Source organism: Carassius gibelio, chromosome A10, assembly GCF_023724105.1.
Source record: "Carassius gibelio isolate Cgi1373 ecotype wild population from Czech Republic chromosome A10, carGib1.2-hapl.c, whole genome shotgun sequence".
Taxonomy (NCBI): Eukaryota; Metazoa; Chordata; class Actinopteri; order Cypriniformes; family Cyprinidae; genus Carassius; species Carassius gibelio.
Window position 1 is genome coordinate 17,783,049 of NC_068380.1, and position 18,837 is coordinate 17,801,885.

The 18,837-nt window shown below is 37.2% G+C and overlaps 1 protein-coding gene across 8 annotated transcripts; it reads right to left on the minus strand.

Annotated features, from left to right (window-relative positions):
• Positions 1-259: 259 nt before the first annotated feature.
• On the minus strand, positions 260-17,190 carry LOC128021429 (tropomyosin beta chain). Of its 8 annotated transcripts, none has more exons than XM_052608578.1 (9): positions 16,953-17,190; positions 15,105-15,230; positions 9,365-9,498; positions 8,964-9,081; positions 8,217-8,287; positions 7,753-7,828; positions 6,575-6,637; positions 4,368-4,437; positions 260-1,421 (listed from the first exon to the last, which is right to left on the minus strand). In XM_052608578.1, the coding sequence occupies exons 1-9, from the start codon at positions 17,064-17,066 to the stop codon at positions 1,339-1,341; spliced, it is 855 nt and encodes a 284-aa protein (XP_052464538.1). In that variant the 5' UTR covers positions 17,067-17,190; the 3' UTR covers positions 260-1,338. The 8 variants fall into 8 exon arrangements, with proteins under 8 accessions (XP_052464538.1, XP_052464536.1, XP_052464542.1 ...); XM_052608576.1 differs by lacking the exon at positions 7,753-7,828 and adding an exon at positions 7,184-7,259 and having other exon boundaries at positions 16,953-17,179; XM_052608577.1 differs by lacking the exon at positions 260-1,421 and adding an exon at positions 3,333-3,757 and having other exon boundaries at positions 16,953-17,181.
• Positions 17,191-18,837: the final 1,647 nt, after the last annotated feature.

The window sequence follows — 18,837 nt, forward strand, 5'->3', positions numbered from 1 at the left end:
GTTATGCAGTCTTATACTAAAACAAACTTTCAAACTATCAAAATAAATAAATAAAATACAATAAAACAGCAGAGGCATAACAGTCTGCTTATTAAATACAGATCTTTTTTTTTCTAAATAGAGCATAAACATGAAGGACAAATACAAATTTTCTCCATTAACGGTCTTTTAATCCATCAGCTCTCTTCCATTCCTAATTGTTATTGTCAGATTTATTAAAAGGATGTTTTTTTTTCTCAATAAAAACAGTTGGCAGGTAAACAAATCATCAAAATTCCATTTTTAATATTTTAATAATTTTAATCAAACAGCTCAAACATTAACATTATACATTAACAGGTGATGCATAAAATTTGCAGGAATTATTTAAAATTGTGTGCAAGAATGATCAAAATGTTATCGCTTTTACATACCACATAATTGGGGGATTAACTACATAGTGATCTGCATTAGAAGGTGTTGGACAAAGAGGTCACTTTTAAACAACATTAAAAATATTTTCCCTAATCAAATCCATTGCATTCTTTCAAATATATATAATAAAGAAATAATAATAGCTTCAGTGATCTCATTCAACCCCACAATTAGTTTCATCATCATCATTATTATCATTGCCTTGAGTACAGACTGTTATTATTCACAGATTTGGTCAGATCTGTCAAATAGACAGAAGAAAATGAGCAAACATCTGTAGTAGTTATTCTAGTCAAAAACAAAAGCTATGTCTTACAGGCCCAAATTTATTTAATTAGCACAGATGCTTTGTTTTTGCCATTTCACAAAAATTTTTTAAAGCACAAATTAATTTGTTTGTTCTTCTTTGGGAGTAGGACATGAGATCTGCATTTAAATAACATGTTGCATTTGGAACAGCAGATTTCATTGAAAGGCCACACGTTTGTAGCACGGCATACAAAAACATTCATGTTACAATTTGTGCAGGTTACAATCACAGGATGTGCATTTTGGTACAAATCAATGAAAAACCTCAAAAGTGATTCCATTGTACAAAACCTTTCCTTTAAATTGTTGGTAGGGTTAAATTCAAAGTTGAAAATTACAGCATTTTTTCAGTTAAGGTCAAAAACTACATTTGTAGTAAACAATGCTTCGAACAAATCTAATAAAGAGGTCACAATGATTTTATTACAAATACTACAAATCCAATTAAGTGATTTGTTTAACATACTGCTGCACTGCTATTATTGCAAGACATTGTTTGCGTCGGGCTGTTGGAAAGAGACTGGCAAGTGTGTGACTATAAAGACAGTGACTTAGCAAAGCGTAGAGCTGCGTCAGGCGCCGCTGGAGAGCTTAGTGTGCTGGGAGACTCCGTCTTTATAAATTGTTGAGCTCCAGAAGGGTCTGGTCAAGCACTTGGTGCATGTTCAGATTCTCCTCCTTGGCCTGGGCCAGTTTCTCTGGTGTTGTGAGAACAAAAAGAGATTTGGTGAGACAGCCTAAATTTACAACATCACAATCAAGTGTGAATCATAATGATCAAAATAACAGGAACGGCAAAATAACTCTTTATCATTCTCAAAGGAACCAGATTCTTTCAAATAGAGTATATAGAAAATGAATAAGCACAAGAACAATAGATTGATTTTCCGGGACCAGTGATGCGGTCTCTTCAGGTTTGTATCTGAGGTGACATCATTTATTGGTACAGTGCTGTGAGTCTCCAAGCAGGAAAAATGCAACCATTGTTTTGGGACTGACACGTGTCAGGTTTGATTACACGCCGTGTTGGGGAAAGTTGCTTTAAAAAGTAATGCTTTGCAATATTGCATTACTCCATGAAAAGTAACTTATTGCGTTACTTCTTATGGAGAGCAATGCATTGTGTTAGTTTTGCATTATTTTTGGTCACCTGGCCTGGGATGCATGTGTTTTTTTTTGGTGTGTGTGAGGGGGGGGGGGTCTGTGGTTCTCAGGCCGAAGGAAGCGCCTCCTCCTCTGCAGATTTCTCTCAACACAAGGAAACATTTGGAAAAAGTAAATTGAGTAACTGACTTGGAAAAGTAACTCAGATATTTTGTTGCAAATTTTAAAGTTATGTGTTACTTTACCAGTAAGTATACTATATTCTAGATCAGGCTGAATTTTGTGCTTTCTAAACATGGATTGGTGAGCTCAGACTGGTTTGTCTGCCACTAGGACAGGGGCATATTAATACAACTGTCCCTGGAGTTAATATAACCCCCTGAGCACACATCGAGCTGTAAACCTCATGGATAACTGTATCTTTGCAGTGCATTGTTTCATTGTTCCATCTATCAGCACCTTTTATGAGTTTTTCAAGTTTCTGTTCTTCTGTCAAACCAGCTATCAACAAGAAGTCATATTTTAGAACCATCTGCAGTTTGCAGCATTCAATATTTAATAAAGCCAGCGCATTTTAAAAGGAGCTGTCAATATCACATGCAACTCTGACCACATTGTCAAAGTTACAAATTTGTGTGAGAAAAAAAAAAAACCAGGAATATTGCAAAGGTCATTTATAAGGTCATTTGTTTCTACAAAAAAAATAAAAATAAAAAATGCACCTCAAGCTAGTTTTTGTTTTCTTTCATATGCAGGTTAGTTCAACTTTCTTTCTGGAACACCCCAAGTCTGTACATAAACACTGACATCAGTTTTTATTATTTCATTCTTCTGTAAATTCTAATCACAGGTGCCAATATTTGACAGTAACTCTACTGCCCCCCTCAGAGGGATACTCCACCCCAATATGAACATTTTGTCATCAATCACTTACCCCAATGCCGTTCCAAACCCGTAAAAGCTTCGTTCATCTTCAGAACACAATAAGGACTTTCTTCAACAGTCTTTGTCAACAGTCTCTGTGTCTCTCATCATCACTGTATGCTGCGTATGCTCTTCTGTGTCAGCCGCGACAATTCACTTCACCTATTCCAAGCCCTTATTTTTGTTTTCTTCATTTACATACAGTATTCTCATCACTTCATAATGTTACGGTTGAACCACTGCTGGGAGATGGACTAATCTGACAATATTTTTCATACTTTTCTAGACCTTGACTGTAATTTACTTGGCAGTTTATGGGACAGTCACAAGCCTCACTCTCTGTATATATGATCTCTATATATCTCTTTGAATAAATGACATGATGCTTCCTCTCTGAAACAAGTGTAGTAGCAATCTTCACAGGGTTTGTTCTCGCGTGCGTATGTACACTACGCTGCCCAACGATTATTCACTGCATGTCTGGTTGTCACAATCTGAATGATTCACTTTCACACATAAAACGGATGACAAATTTGTGATAACACCAAATAAATGAATACAGAAAATAAGAGAAACAGAAGGACATTTCTTACATTTATTACAGCAACAGGATAAAGTAAAGCAGCAGCGAGCACGTATGACACAGATGCTGCAGAGGAAGTGTCAACATTATTGAAGTTACTCGGACCTCAGGATGGACATTCATGAGAACAACACACAATGTTGACCGCTCCATTACAGATCACAAAGACAGACACAAAACTTGAGCTGCAGACAGAGCTCCGTCAAATCAGACTGAACAAATAACGTCTGATGTCCGATTCACAGTCACATGGAGAAAAACAGACAGAAAACCTTTAGACAAGTGGACAATGCAAATGTAGGAGGAGAGGAAAAGGATGAGGAGGAGACGGAGAGAGCGTTTAGAGGGTAGTCATGTCGTTCAGAGCCAGATCCAGCTCCTCGCTCAGGGCTTTACCCTTCAGTTTCTGAGCGTACACCTCATCTGTACATCGTCCCAGAGGAGAACACAGACACACACCAGACGGACAGAACGAAACAAGCAGCAGAAAAAGACAAAATAACACCGTGAGATGGAGGACTATAAAGACCAAATTCAACTATCACAGCTGTTTCACTGCAATGTCTGAACAAGCAATCAGTATGAACTCTTGGTTAGAAAACCTTGACACGAGCATCATTTTCAAGCTCACTAAAGAGTCACCTTGATCAGTCACTCTCAAATGAAACTCCAACCACAAAATCCCATGAAACATGCGCTCACGTGTCGTTCTTATCCTCTCAACCTCTAAGGTGTCAGAGTCACCTCACCAAAAACAGATGCCATGCAGTTTCAGTCCTTCAAAAGACACTAGATCCATCTGTCAGAAGTGCACACAACACCGAAGACATTTCAAGCAATGTTAGTATAAGACAACTAGATCTGGTCAGGGGAAACAGTTTTTCCATTTTCCTGTTAATCATTTTGGTTTACAAAACTTGTGAGAGAAGTTATAATTAGAACGAGTAAGGCAGCAAACCTGCTAATACACACAAGTGCATTCCTGTTATTTTGTCATTATTTACAGGCAGCAGTATAAATCTTGAAGATGTACCTTCTAAATCATCAATGGTCTTCTCAAGCTTCGCCACAGACCTCTCAGCAAACTCAGCACGTGTTTCAGCCTAGAGAAAAGAAATCAACAATTTGAATGAACTTTCTAAATATAAAAATACGCTAGGACACAGCGATATCATTGACTTGATCGCAAATAAATGCACAGACACTATTTAAACTGAACAGAGATGACATCACTGAATTCAATGATGAACTGCCTTTAACTGTCATTTTGCATTATTGACACACTGTTTTCATAATGAATGTTGTTCAGTTGCTTTGACACAATCTGTTTTGTTTAAAGCACTGGATGAAGTGACTGTGAACCTGCAATCAACTGAAACCAAACCTGTAAATGCATCCTATCTTTTTCCAGAGATAAAGATCTTTCTTTAGATAAATATCTTTCTTTATCTCTGAGATAAAGTTCAACATCGCATGGATGGACTGACTAATTTGGTAAGCCAGTGTCAAAACATCTACACATTTAGTCATTTAGCCGACGCTTTTATCCAAAGCGACTTACAAATGAGGACAATGGATGCAATCAAAAACAACAAAAGAGCAATGATATATAAGTGCTATAACAAGTCTCATTTTTTTTTATTATATAATAAATAAAAAGAAAGCAAATAGAATACAAAAAGATTAGAGAAGCTACCTTTTTTTTAAAGAAAACAAGTAGTTAGTTAATGAACAGAGTGCAAGTCTAAAAGGGGAATTTTTTTTAAAGAATAGAATTATAATAGAGAGTGCTAGAGTTAGAGGCTCAAATAAAGATGTGGGATGTGTTTTTAGCCAATTCTTGAAGATGGCTAAAGACTCACCTGCTCGGATTGAGGAGAGAAAATGTAATTTAAAAGTACTGGTGTCCCCCAGGGCTCAATTCATGGTCCTCTTTCTTTTTAGCATTTATACTTTTCTACTCTGTCAACTAATAAGTTCTCTTAAACTTACCTACCATTTTTATGCTGATGACACCCAGATTTATATCCTTCTCGAAATCAGGTCAAGATATGGACTTATTCTATCTTTTAAATTGTATTTCGGAGATTAAGACATGGATGTCTTACAATTTTCTGTGTTTGAATAGTTTGAATAGAACCACGGCTCTCCGCATCAACAGCATAATGCTGGTTCTTTAGCTCTGTCTGTAGATGGTTTTGAGCTGGATCTACAAAGTAAATAATAAAAAAAAAATCATAGTTTTTTTCATGTTTAGACTGTTGTTAACGGCCCTTCTCATTATAGTGTCTAAATCGCGTATTAAACTTCAGTAGCATGAATTTTGTCTTGGGTTAGGGTTGTTGAGCATGTAACCCCTGTGACATTGTTGCATTAGATCTCGGTAAGATTCTGTGTTGATTTTAAAATCCTTATGCTGACATACAAGATAATCCATAGTCTGCATGGGTTACTCAGTACTAGGCCGAGATTTTATTACTTTATACACCTAGATAATGCCTTCTCATTTTACGCCCCCAAACTGTGGAATTCTCTCCCGGTTGACATCAGGGAAGCAAATTTGTTAGGCATTTTTAAATCTCATCTTAAAACCTTTTACTTCAGGATTGCTTTTAATAGATACATTTTGTTTTCAGTTTCTTGTTTATTTAGTGTTATTCAATGTTTCTTTTCTGTTTCTTGCTCTGTGTTTTGTGTTTTAATTTTTATGTTGTGCTAGCTTGTGTTGTAAAGTGCTTTGAGAAAGCCATTTTTAAAGCAACTATACAAAATAATGTATTATTATTTAATACAGTACAAATAATTAAGAAATGATGTAATATATATTTACTAAATTTGTAATTAACTTTACACATTAATCTGCATAAAGGTGACATAGTCCCCTTAATATACTATATATAATTAGCATAATAATAGTAAAATAAATAAATATATATATATATATATATATATATATATATATACATAAAAAAAGATTTCTATAGTGTTAACGGCAGTGTTTCTTTAGGGGCGGTGCTGTGTAGACTGACAAGTTTGTAATTACCATTGTGTATGGCACAATCACGTTTTACAGTTTACATCATCACTGCAGTTTCCATGGTCAAGGCTGTTTAGCTTTAGCATGGAGCCTATGTATAATGTGTGACGAAATCAAATCCAATTGGGCCTAACCGCTCACTTTGTGTTTATAACTGGATAGAGATGAGCGAACCCACTTGTGCTCAATATTCTTAAACTCACCTCTTTGAGTTTGTCAGTGAGTACTCTGATTTCTTCTTCATATTTGTCTTCCTTCGTGGAGTACTGGGGAATAAAACAAAAATGAATCATTGATGCTGCAGCTATCAGTGTTTAAAGATAAACTGAAAAGCAAGGGCATTCTTTGCAATCTGTGCAATAATTATGCCTTTGAAGATAAACAAAGGTTTTATTTACATATCATTTAATATTTAAGAACTCTTTTCAGGCTAAATACTCACAAGCAGAATACTAAAATACATATTAAAATGTAATTTAAAAAGCATATGAAATCAGAAGAGAGAGAGATGGAAGCAAAGCCAATGGAGACTGTGAGAATGAGTAATTTACTCGACAAAGGGAACAATCCTGTTTGTTGGCTAACTCACCCTGTATAAAATGCTGCTTTAAAAAGGGGAATCTCATTGTTAAGTTTGTCAAAAAATTTGGATAAATGCCATATGTTCTACAATCATTTGTTGTACAAAGACCAAAAGAACAGCCACAATGACAGATTAGCCCTGTGAGAGTGAACATGGCCAGTCTGACTCAAAAGTGAACAGCAGGGCATTTGGACTTCACTGCAATAAACGCTATGAAGGCTCAGCCTACCTTATCAGACTGTGCCTCCAGGGACTTCAAATTGTTGGTGACATTTTTCAGTTCTTCCTCTAGGTCACCAGATTTGCTGTACCACAGCAAGAGATGCAGGAAAAGAAAGGGCAAAGGAAAGGAGAGAGACAGCACTTTGAGAAGACAGGAAAGGCAGCTGTTTTTATCAAAAGACACCCCAACCTGAATGGAACAATGAGGTCAATCCTTTTAATTTTGTCTGAATATTAGAACCATTCAGTGTTCCAAGCACATCAGACACTTTAAATGTCTTTACATGTCTGTCACAAAACAGTTTCCCTAGAAAAAGTAGTAATGCAAATTTTTTTTAATCAAAAATAATAACAAATAAAATGTTATTTTTCAAGGAGCTTTTTACAAAACAGAAGTAAGTAAAGTGTGTATTCCCCAAGGTTCTAGTTGAGGCCCCTTTTCATTTGCAGAAAGATGCGTTTATCTGCACAGGGACAGAGTCAAGAAGAGCCGCACAGGAGGTCATAGATCTCTGAAAGTTAGGACAGGTCAAGAGAAGCCGGCATTAACATGCTACATCAGTCTCTCAGCAGTACCTCTTCCTCTCCGGCCATCATGGATTTCATATTCTGGTCCATGAGTCTAAGTTCCTCTTCCAGCTGCCTGACTCGACTGAGTTAGTCCAGAACATGCATATTAAACTCAGTTTTTCATGCAAATGTAATGCACTTTTGTTACCATCGCATATGCACACATATATATTCCACACACTGTTTCTGACAGTCAAAACAATAAATATATTTTTTCTAACACCGTACTCTGGTAAGCAGTAGTTAACCAAATGCAGATAAAGCTTATTCATGTATCCATGATGTTAGTGCTAGTCTACACTTTCAGCATTCAGGAATATGCTCCCAAATTACTGAAATTAAAATATCAGTATGAAATACCAATGACGACAGAATCACTTGTTAACACACAAGGCTACTGATGTTATTGATGATTTATGGAATAATAATGCAATAAAGGAAAATGTTTTACAAGCATTAAATGTACTTACGCCTCAGCCACTTCAGCTCGCTCCTCAGAGCGCTCAAGCTCACCCTCAAGAATCACCAGTTTACGCGCCACCTGCAGTCCAACAAGCACACAAATAAACCCAATTTAACAATTACTGTCAAATAACAAATATCACAGAGCTGTAAAGCCAATTTAATCCCCAATAAACGATAATGCAGGAAATTTAGGTATAGTGACACATCTTACACTACAACAACAAAAATATATTAACCTTTTGACCATTTGACCAACAAAGCAGCATGCTTGTTTTTCAGTAAAAGTGCTTGCATATCCATATATGTATATCTTATCCTTATATCATATATATCAATCAAAAACAATCAGAAATTGCTACCAACAGCCAATCAAAATTCAGCAGCTGATAAATTAATTTGTGCATGGCCACTGGACATGAATATACATGCATCTACCAAATTTACCAAGAAATTACCACACAAATGCCATGAATAAAAATTCTTAAAAGAATAAATATGAAATATAAGAAAATCTAAATAAATTATTTCTTCATTATTATTCATATAAGTGTACTTTCTTCTTTCATCTGAATTCTAAGTGTTTCTAAATCTAGAAATAATGTTGTCCTTGTTCCATGCCACCATTGTGAACTTTTTTGGAACTTTTATGCATGGCCATAATTCCATATATTGAGAAGAGCTTCTAGTTATAAGAAGCCTGATTTCAATTAATTTCAATTATTTAATATTGTGAGGTCAGCTGACATGCACACCTCCTCATATTTGCGGTCAGCCTCCTCAGCGATGTGTTTGGCCTCCTTCAGCTGCATCTCCTGGATCTCCATCTTCTCCTCATCTTTTGTTGCTCTGTTCTCGATCACCTTCATTCCTCTGTACGGAGAAACCACACGGTCAGCATTACACTCAGAAGTGCCATGAACAGACAAACTCAGTAAGTCTAGACACAACAGGTTTAAGGTAATTACCCATGACACCCTGGAAGGATGGCTAATCCTTTACAGTGCAGAACATTTGCCTTTCAAGTGACAAAAAAACTGTATGAAACTACCTAAAACTCTGGCTTTGAACAGGTATCCACAAAAGAAGCTAAATGGATGCTAGTCAAACAAATAAAAACTGCTGATATATGTTGTTAAAGATGCTGCCGTCACACCTCTCGCTCTCATCCGCAGCTTTCTCAGCCTCCTCCAGCTTCTGCAGCGCAGTGGCGAGTCTCTCCTGAGCGCGATCCAACTCCTCCTCCACCAGCTGGATACGTCTGTTCAGGGACGCCACCTCGGCCTCGGCCTGCCGTCACAGGAGAATCAGTCAATGCACACCAAAGCTGTGTGATGTGAAGGTGACATGCAATGTGAAAATCTTGTAATTAAGTGCAAAACTGCATCTAGAACACCAAGATAAACCAAGTTTTGATTCCAACTACGAATGATCTTTCTTCATTTTGTTGTTTTCTCAGATGCACGCCTTTTTACTGTTGCAACTAATAATTATTTGAACAATCAGTACATCTCTCAAATACTTTTTTTTTTGGAAAAAAGTTGTTTTCATATCCTAACTAGTGTTCAGAACAATGTGCAAATTAAAGGCTATAAAATGAATGCCATGCAGAAATGGTAACATTGGTAATATAATAATATTTTTGATATTGTAATATAATAATATAACCTGTTTTCTTACACTGCCTGGTCAATGCACACTCACTCTAGTATAGATCAGCTCATGCTTCTTCCCTGGCAATAGTTATGATTTTATGATTTTAAGTTCCCATCAGACACACTCTCTCTGAATGCATTACTGGCTTTAAGTTAAACTTTAAAAAAGTTCAAAGTAAAGAGGGTTGAGCTCACTATAAACTGTTTGTCCAATACTTAGAATAAGCTAACTACACGCTAGCAATGCTGTTACTATCTCAACCCTTTAAATGTGAGAATATTTATTCATGTCACCAAATACAGCACACAATGTACATGAATAAAATGAGATTTTTCATTTTAAAGAAGCTGTAGCATTTTACAGATGCCTGTAGATGTTAACCAACATTTAAAAGTCTAATGTCATCTTGGAGATCTTTACAACAAAAGTTCTTCTTCATAGTCTAGCAAAACGAAAAGGCTCAGTACAAAGGTGGCCTAATTTGTAAAATCCAGGATTAAATAGGCTACAACAACCGAAAACCTCATATAAGATGTTTACGATCCATTTTAATAAATCCAAAGCCAATCTGAATTATTAATTTACACTACCTTGACTAATGCATAGGGCTGAAAGTTACATAGTGCAAAAGTTCAAACATCCTGCGCAAAAATGTACATAAGAACACAGTTTTGAAAAATGAGTTTAAGTTCTTGTTCAATTGATTTTGATTAAATGTTTATATTTTTAATCAAACATATCTCCCAGGGTGCACTGTTAACCAAAAGGCACCTCACTATGGGACTCGAGGGGTCAAGACAACACAAACGTTTCTCCAAATCGATGTTGATCTTCATGTAAACTAAATACACTACAGGTAGACAGGTACACCAGGAGATGACCCGGGTCTGGAATGGACTCAAGCGTCTACAATCAGGTGTAATCACCTGTTTTACCTCAGCACTTGCATCACATATTCACAGGTCCGTGTGCCATAAAGAGTTTGATTTTGACGTGAGAGATGCTGTGAGTCTCTCTGCGGATCACTCGCCCTCAATAAAAGCCTAATCTGCTTCTCGTGTCAGTGCATTAGCTCAATCTCCTCCGACAGGACAGGTCAGCAGCTCACACTCACGTCTGTTCTGTTGAACACTGTGTGGTTCTGCACTCATTCACCGAAACTGATACTGATTTTTGGCTAATGTTTTTCTGAAGTGTACTTAATGTTAGGATTTTATTTAAGAAACCGGAGCATCCCACTACAAAACTGCCAGCCACGAGGAACACCAGTTTTACATTAAATATGAGGAATTCATAAAGATGCTGTAGTCCTATGGCCACTGGTACTACAGTGGTGCTGCAGGGGACAGGATGTCTCTGAAGTTAACACGTGAACCGTGTAAACAGACAGATGAAGCATCGCTGTCAGGCTGAACGTGAGGAGGGTCACTCACTCTCTCTCTGGCCGTCCGCTCCTCGTCCACCTCTCTCTGCAGCATCTCTGCCCGCTCCTCCGCATCGTCCGCCAGCTGCTGCAGGCTCTGGATCTTCCTCTTCACCGCTTCTATGGAGGTCATCGAAGCCATTATTCCCACTGATCCCGGACAGGGAAGCAGCGATATCGCTATATCCCAGTGATCTTGACTTTATCAGACACCGGTCATGTCAGTTTCTTCCTCTAAGGTTTTTATAAAGAAGTCCTCGTTTCCTCTGGGAAAGTTTAGCGTGAATCGCCGACATACGCCTCTATTCACACCAAGGGCGAAACGAACATCCGTCGGGCTGCAGTAACCGCTCGTCTTCGCCGGAACAACAGATGGCGCCGCGCACCTCTCAGGTGACCCAGAAGCAGGAGCAGCTCGGTCTAGTGCTCCTCCCACCGTCGGCACAGCACAGGGCTGCTTCTCAACACTCACGCCGAGCAGTTTCCCTCATAATGAAGGGGTCGTGAATGATTTACCTGGCCTGAGGACGAGTCTCCAGGTGAGCTCGGAGCGAGCTGTGTTGCCAGGTCCTCGGTTTTCCCGTGCTATTGGGATACTGTCTCACTGTTGCTGCTGGTTGAAGCAATAACGTGATATTCAGCCCCTGGAATTCGAAATTTACCAGAAACGTGAATTTCACCCCTCGGGTCACGATGGATGTGCACCTGTGGAACTCCCCGAAACGGAATTGGGCGTGTTTTATTTTGAAAACCTGGCAACCCTGTCTACGGGTGAAATAAAAAGTCTTCATTATCAAAACACCGGACGCACTCGATCATGAAAATAACTTCATTCATAAAATATTTTCTAAATATTTTACTTATTAAAAACCAAAGTCTTAAATAGAGTAAAGCCTGGCATATGAAATAATAGTCTGATTTTTTTTATGCTTAAAAAAAAAATCTAAAAGTTTTCTGAAGTATATTATTTGATACATCCTTTTATTTATTTTTTGTAACATACTTACAAGGAAACCCAGTTTGGTGCAGTTGCAGCTATAGGCAAAAGTTAAGGTGAAATTCTGATAGTTTGACGTAAATCAATGAGGTTATTATAATTATAATATAGACTATTTTATATATTATAATAGACTATTTGCATTAAATCCAGATCATTTGTCTTATTACTGTAGGGTAATATTTTTAAGGCTTAGTTTCAAAGCTCTGTAAAATTGTTTTGTTGTGAGGGGCAAAAGATACAATTAACTGGTTAGATGAACAAATAAATCTGTGATATTTGATACTCCCATTTTAACTTGATTTTTGGATTTAAAAAATGATGTATGGTTAATCAAGAAAGCCTGAGTTGGTACAGTCCATTAAATGTTCACCTCAAAATATAACCTGTAATAATAATAATAATAATAATAATATATATATATGTATTTATGTTTACTTGATACAAATCTGTAAAATGTTCTCAGTAAAAATACACGTGAAACACTAACTGATGGTGGATATTTGTAAAATCACACTAAAAGGCTTTTTACTTGATACAGATGTCAGATCAGGCGACAGAAGGCATGTAGTAGGTTCATTCACGACATAAGCTTTTGAGTTAAGTTTTATTTAAGAAAGACAGATGATGACATACCATGGCTTATAAATATATAGATTTAAACTGACTCACAGACTAATGCATTCTTGTTGATCTGTCAAGATCCTATGTACCCAAATAATGCGTTTGATCTCAGAGGTGAGTCTTATTGCTTACAAACTTTCTACTTCATTGTGTGCAATCAAATGAATTTCAAATGAATGACAAGCATGAAACAGTAGGTTTCAGTCAAGCTCTTGCTCAGGGCTGTCTGAGTTCACTGATCCTTAGACAAATCCATTCAGTCAAACGCTGAGCAGAAGCTCTGGAAATCATGACATCACTTCACTGTAAACAAAAGACTGCATTCCTCGGATGGTTCTCCCTTTTTTGGCCACGCATTAATGGTGTAAATACAGTACAACACGCAGTGAGAGAAGCTCACAGTCAAAGAGAGCCTAGAACTGGAAGCAGCTGCAATTAGCAGCTGATTCAACTGAGATATTTTACTAGTTAGTAATTAGCATATGTGCATTTATTTTAATGCTAGAGGAGGATGTGGTTTTCAACCCAAACACATGATCCTAGGGAGATTTTTCAATGCCAGTCACATGATTGGGGCTTTAAGTTAGATTGATCTTCTGTAAAGCTGCTTTGAGACAACATGGGTTGGGAAAAGTCCTACACAGATTCTACTTAAAAAGCAGTTTCCTTCTCTTCACAGGTCCCACCACTCTCAGTTCTGAAGCTAATGCACACTTTATCCTTTTTTTCTACATTGCTGTACGTTTTTAAACAACCTAGAAATTATACTTTTATAATCATTTGTATTGTATTCATTTGCATTTTTTCATAGTATAATATTACTGAATATATTTCTTCATTAATATATTTGATAGCTAATGTAACAAGAGTTGTCTGACCTCTGTGAGCGATTTAAACTGTCTATAGACTCTTTAAAGGGTCTGAATGACAAAAATACTAATATTTCACACTACCTTTATTGAAAGCTATCAGATGACACTGTGTCAAAAAATGCCCAGAAAAAAAGATAGCCTAAAAAGACTTTGGAAGTAGCATTTGTATCTTTGGGTAATGTATATTGTATTATAGATACAGTATGCTTGTATTTTGGTCATCAGTGAAGAGTATTGAGATTTATATGAATTGACAGTGTGAGTGTAGAAAGGTCAAAGGTCGTGGAAACCTGAGGGGTATCAGTCCAACAGAATCAAGCAGAAAGAGGTCTTTGGTGAAGTGTAAGATGCAGACATCAGTCAGCTGTGAGGTGCTGACAGTGTTTATGAAGTGTTTGGAGAATCTGAGAGCGTGGGGGGGTTTGGCACCCGAGCAGCTGTTGACAGGACGGGCCCAATCAGAGCGGGCCGCTCTCTTGATTAACGGCCACACACACATATCACACTGACTGCAGCCGGATCCTTCCAGCTCCTCAACACTCAAACATGTCGTGTCTAGATCTTATGTTTGAACACTGGCCTGTTTTTAGATGATTAAGATTTCTCACATTGTCATTCCTCACTCCCTGTTCTCAATTCTAATGCGATACGTTGTAATACATACAGTATGTATTATTCTAAATATACTTTTTCTTTTTTACTACGGGGTCAAATATGACCCAAATGAGGTGTCAGTGGTTTTAGATTGTTTTACAAATGTTATATTAAATTTTATGGGTGAATTATTGTAAACAGACAATTAAACAATATAGACCATTTCTATTCAACATTTTTGAAAGAATGCTGCTTTTATTTGATAAAAAAAAATACAATAAATTAACAATATTGTGAAATATTGTTACAATTTAAAATTAATGGGTTAATTTTGGGTTAATATATTGTAAGATGTAATTCATTTCTGTGATCAAAGCTGAATTCTAATCTGCTGATTTGCTGCTCAAGAAACATTTCTGATTATTATCAATGTTGGGAACAGTTGTGCTGCTTCATATTATTGTAGAAACTATATATATATAGGACACTTTGATTAGTAAAAAAAAAAAACCTTTAATTTGTAATAGATATATTTTATAAATGACCTTTACTGTTACTTATGATCAATTAATTCATCTTTGCTTAAGTATTAATTTATTTATCAATTAATGTCTTTTAAAAAAATGGAACTGTAGTGTATAACTGTGCATATATAGCATATCAAACATCGAGTGACTGAGACACAGAGTGAGAGATGTGTTGAATCTTTAATGATTTGTGTGTCACTCACGTCTGCGGCCTTCTTCTCGGCCTGCTCCAGTTTCTCCTGAGCATCCTTCAGTGATTCAGAGTATTTGTCCAGCTCGTCCTCCACACCCTTCAGCTTCTTCTGCAGTCCCAAGAGCTCCTCTTCCAGCTACACACACAAACACACACATCAAGCACTGAAAATACTGTCAAATGATACGATAAAAGATATAGGAAAGCACTTTGACTAGGTTTATTCAAAAGCATTTATTTGACCAGGTTCTTGATGCTTGGTTTGAACACTAGTACAGAAAGACGACTGAAGGACAAATTCAGGGTAGATTGTTTTTCTATCTCCACATTTTGGAAGATTATTACTTATCAAGTATTGTGTCGCTCATCTTGAGCTCATTCCTACACCAGTGAAAAATGATGATGTGTAAATCCAGGCTCAGAACGGAGTGTCTCATTTAGGGGGGCTGTTTGGGGAGGGCATGAGGAGACAATTATAAACGGCAAAGTTATGTTAAAGTGGAGGGTTGCAGCAGCTGCTGCTGGTCACCCCCACCCACCCTTTTAACAAGAGTCAAGTAAACCACCACCCATTAACCATAACATCACACATGGCTTAGTGTCATAAACCAGCCTCTATTTATTGTGAGCCAGCGGGACAGTCGGCTTCTACATATGGAAACGCAGAGCAGATAATGCTGGTTGCAAAAATAGAGCCCAGCTTTACAGGCAGCTCATAAATTGAGAAGTGTATAATAGCGGTGGATGACAGAACAAGTGAATGTGTCAAAACAAGGCACAGATGCCTTCCCTTTATTGCGTTTGACGGATCGGGACAGTTATGGGAAGCATCGCAGCTTTGGCGTCAAACGCAGCCTGGTGGCTCCAGATGGTACAAAGCCTTGATCCTATTATGATGAACAATTCTATGAACGTGAAGCAGGACAAAAAAAGATCAAGGACAGCATGTGTGGTGACCAACAGGGGTGCAATAACAAAGGCCTTGGGACAAGAATAGATGGAGTTGGTCAGTCAGTTTCGGGAACATATAAACTTGGTAAAAGGAACCAATCCAATCCTAATAAATGAGATATTCTGAGGCCACAGATTCAAAATTAAATCGATATAATGTTCATGAACTATAACCTTTTACATGTGCTCCGACTCTCATGGGAAAGCCAGCTGTGCTTCCATTATAAAGAGCAGCAGTGTCCTTGATGAAGAAGACTTTGTTAAATTGGCTTTTAATGAAAAAAAAAAATCAATAAATAATAAACAGTTGCAATGAAAGATCTACAGGAACAATTCATTCATCTCGGTCAGTAAATAAATCTAAAGCGACTGGCCCGTTCATGCTGATATTTGTGTCAAATTCAATCAAATAGTGTAAAATGTTGTTCCTGTCAACCTGGGCCTCTTAATGAAATGGCTGTAATCAAGTATACCACTTAAAAATATTAACATATTTACACCACTATATTTGGCATTGGTCTTTCAGTTAGTCCTGACTGACGGGTCCAAGGAACAAGACTAAAAATAGTTCAACTCATCAGAGATGCTGGACCGTAAACTGGAATTAATCATCGTTTTTGGAGTTGATGACACTGACCAGATGATTACTGATGATTTATATATACTACATGTACATGGAAGGTCAAATTATACAATTTCTGTCCTCATTAGGCTACTCAGTTAAAAGACACCAAAAAAGGTTTTTTAAATCACTGCTTAGACAATTTTCCTCATACTTTTTCTAATCCACTTCTCCCTGAGTGTTAAATTAAACACAGTTGGAAAACAAAAGAAATATGGATGGATCTACAGAAAACGAGTCTTGTCTGATAATCAGTTTTCAGTTCACCAAACTCATTCCATTTACCTGTTTGCATTTGTCCTCTGCACCTTTCTTGTCTATCTCTGCCTGTTCTGCGCGATCTATGGCATTCTCCTTGTCTAGCTTCAGCATCTGCATTTTCTTCTTGATGGCCTCCATGGTTGATTTCCCGGGTTTCTGCTAGCAGCCGAGGAGAAAGAGGAGAGCTTGTTCAGAGAGTGGAGGCAGAGACGGACAAAGCTTGAGTGCGCAGCAGAGAGGCGGCTGGAATCCTCTCCAGAGGAACTCTGGTCTTTTTTGGAAACTTCTCTAAAGTCTCTGGGAGAGTGACGTCCCCCTGCTCTGATTCGTCCTGCTGAATGGGCTCTGCATTTGACCCTGTGATTTTGTCCATGTTTGGGAGGCTCTGAATCCTTATACTTAAAAAGATATGAGGTCAGGATTATTCAAGTACCCTGGAAAAAAAAACAACTACTGATGCAATCATACATTAATCACTGTCTATAGAGGATCCTTAACTTAAATTTCATCATATGTATGTGCAGTATCCCTATGATATATGCTGCATGACTTATGACTTAAAGGTAATGTTCTCAAAAACCACCATTACTGACTAGACAATGATTTCCTCTTTCCACTGATTTCTGTCATATAATCTGCCTGCTGTGTTCAATTGTGGGTTTTTTTTGACATTGTGTTGGGTTTTGAATGCTAGTACTTTACTTTATGAACACATGGTATAAAGTGCTGAATTTGGGTTTTTCAGTTTTACAAAGAACAAAAAATGGATTTCAGTGTCTAGGCAAATGAGAAATACTGTATGCTTTGGCATGTCCTGGGGACATTCAAGCTTGCCGTTATCAAACGGTTTATAAACGAGGAACAGCTTTGATTCGGTTAAATGTAGAACTATCTCAATGTTTTGATGAATGTCAAAAACACCAGATGACATTGGCATTTGTGGGCAGGCATGTTTAGATCCTCAGATCAGTACAAGTTTATGTGTAAATGAGTAATTGTAAAACCTAACACAAGTTAAGTACTGTATATGATGTACCACAAGGCTCAGTCTTAGGTCCTCTTGTATTCAGTGTACTGCCCCCTTTAGGTAATATTATCATGAAACAAGGCTTTCATTTTGATTCTCAGATCAGTACAAGTTTATGTGTAAATGAGTAATTGTAAAACCTAACACAAGTTAAGTACTGTATATGATGTACAGTATTGTTCAAAATAATAGCAGTACAATGTGACTAACCAGAATAATCAAGGTTTTTAGTATATTTTTTATTGCTACGTGGCAAACAAGTTACCAGTAGGTTCAGTAGATTGTCAGAAAACAAACAAGACCCAGCATTCATGATATGCACGCTCTTAAGGCTGTGCAATTGGGCAATTAGTTGAAAGGGGTGTGTTCAAAAAAATAGCAGTGTCTACCTTTGACTGTACAAACTCAAAACTATTTTGTACAAACATTTTTTTTTTCTGGGATTTAGCAATCCTGTGAATCACTAAACTAATATTTAGTTGTATGACCACAGTTTTTTAAAACTGCTTGACATCTGTGTGGCATGGAGTCAACCAACTTGTGGCACCTCTCAGCTGTTATTCCACTCCATGATTCTTTAACAACATTCCACAATTCATTCACATTTCTTGGTTTTGCTTCAGAAACAGCATTTTTGATATCACCCCACAAGTTCTCAATTGGATTAAGGTCTGGAGATTGGGCTGGCCACTCCATAACATTAATTTTGTTGGTTTGGAACCAAGACTTTGCCCGTTTACTAGTGTGTTTTGGGTCATTGTCTTGTTGAAACAACCATTTCAAGGGCATGTCCTCTTCAGCATAGGGCAACATGACCTCTTCAAGTATTTTAACATATGCAAACTGATCCATGATCCCTGGTATGCGATAAATAGGCCCAAC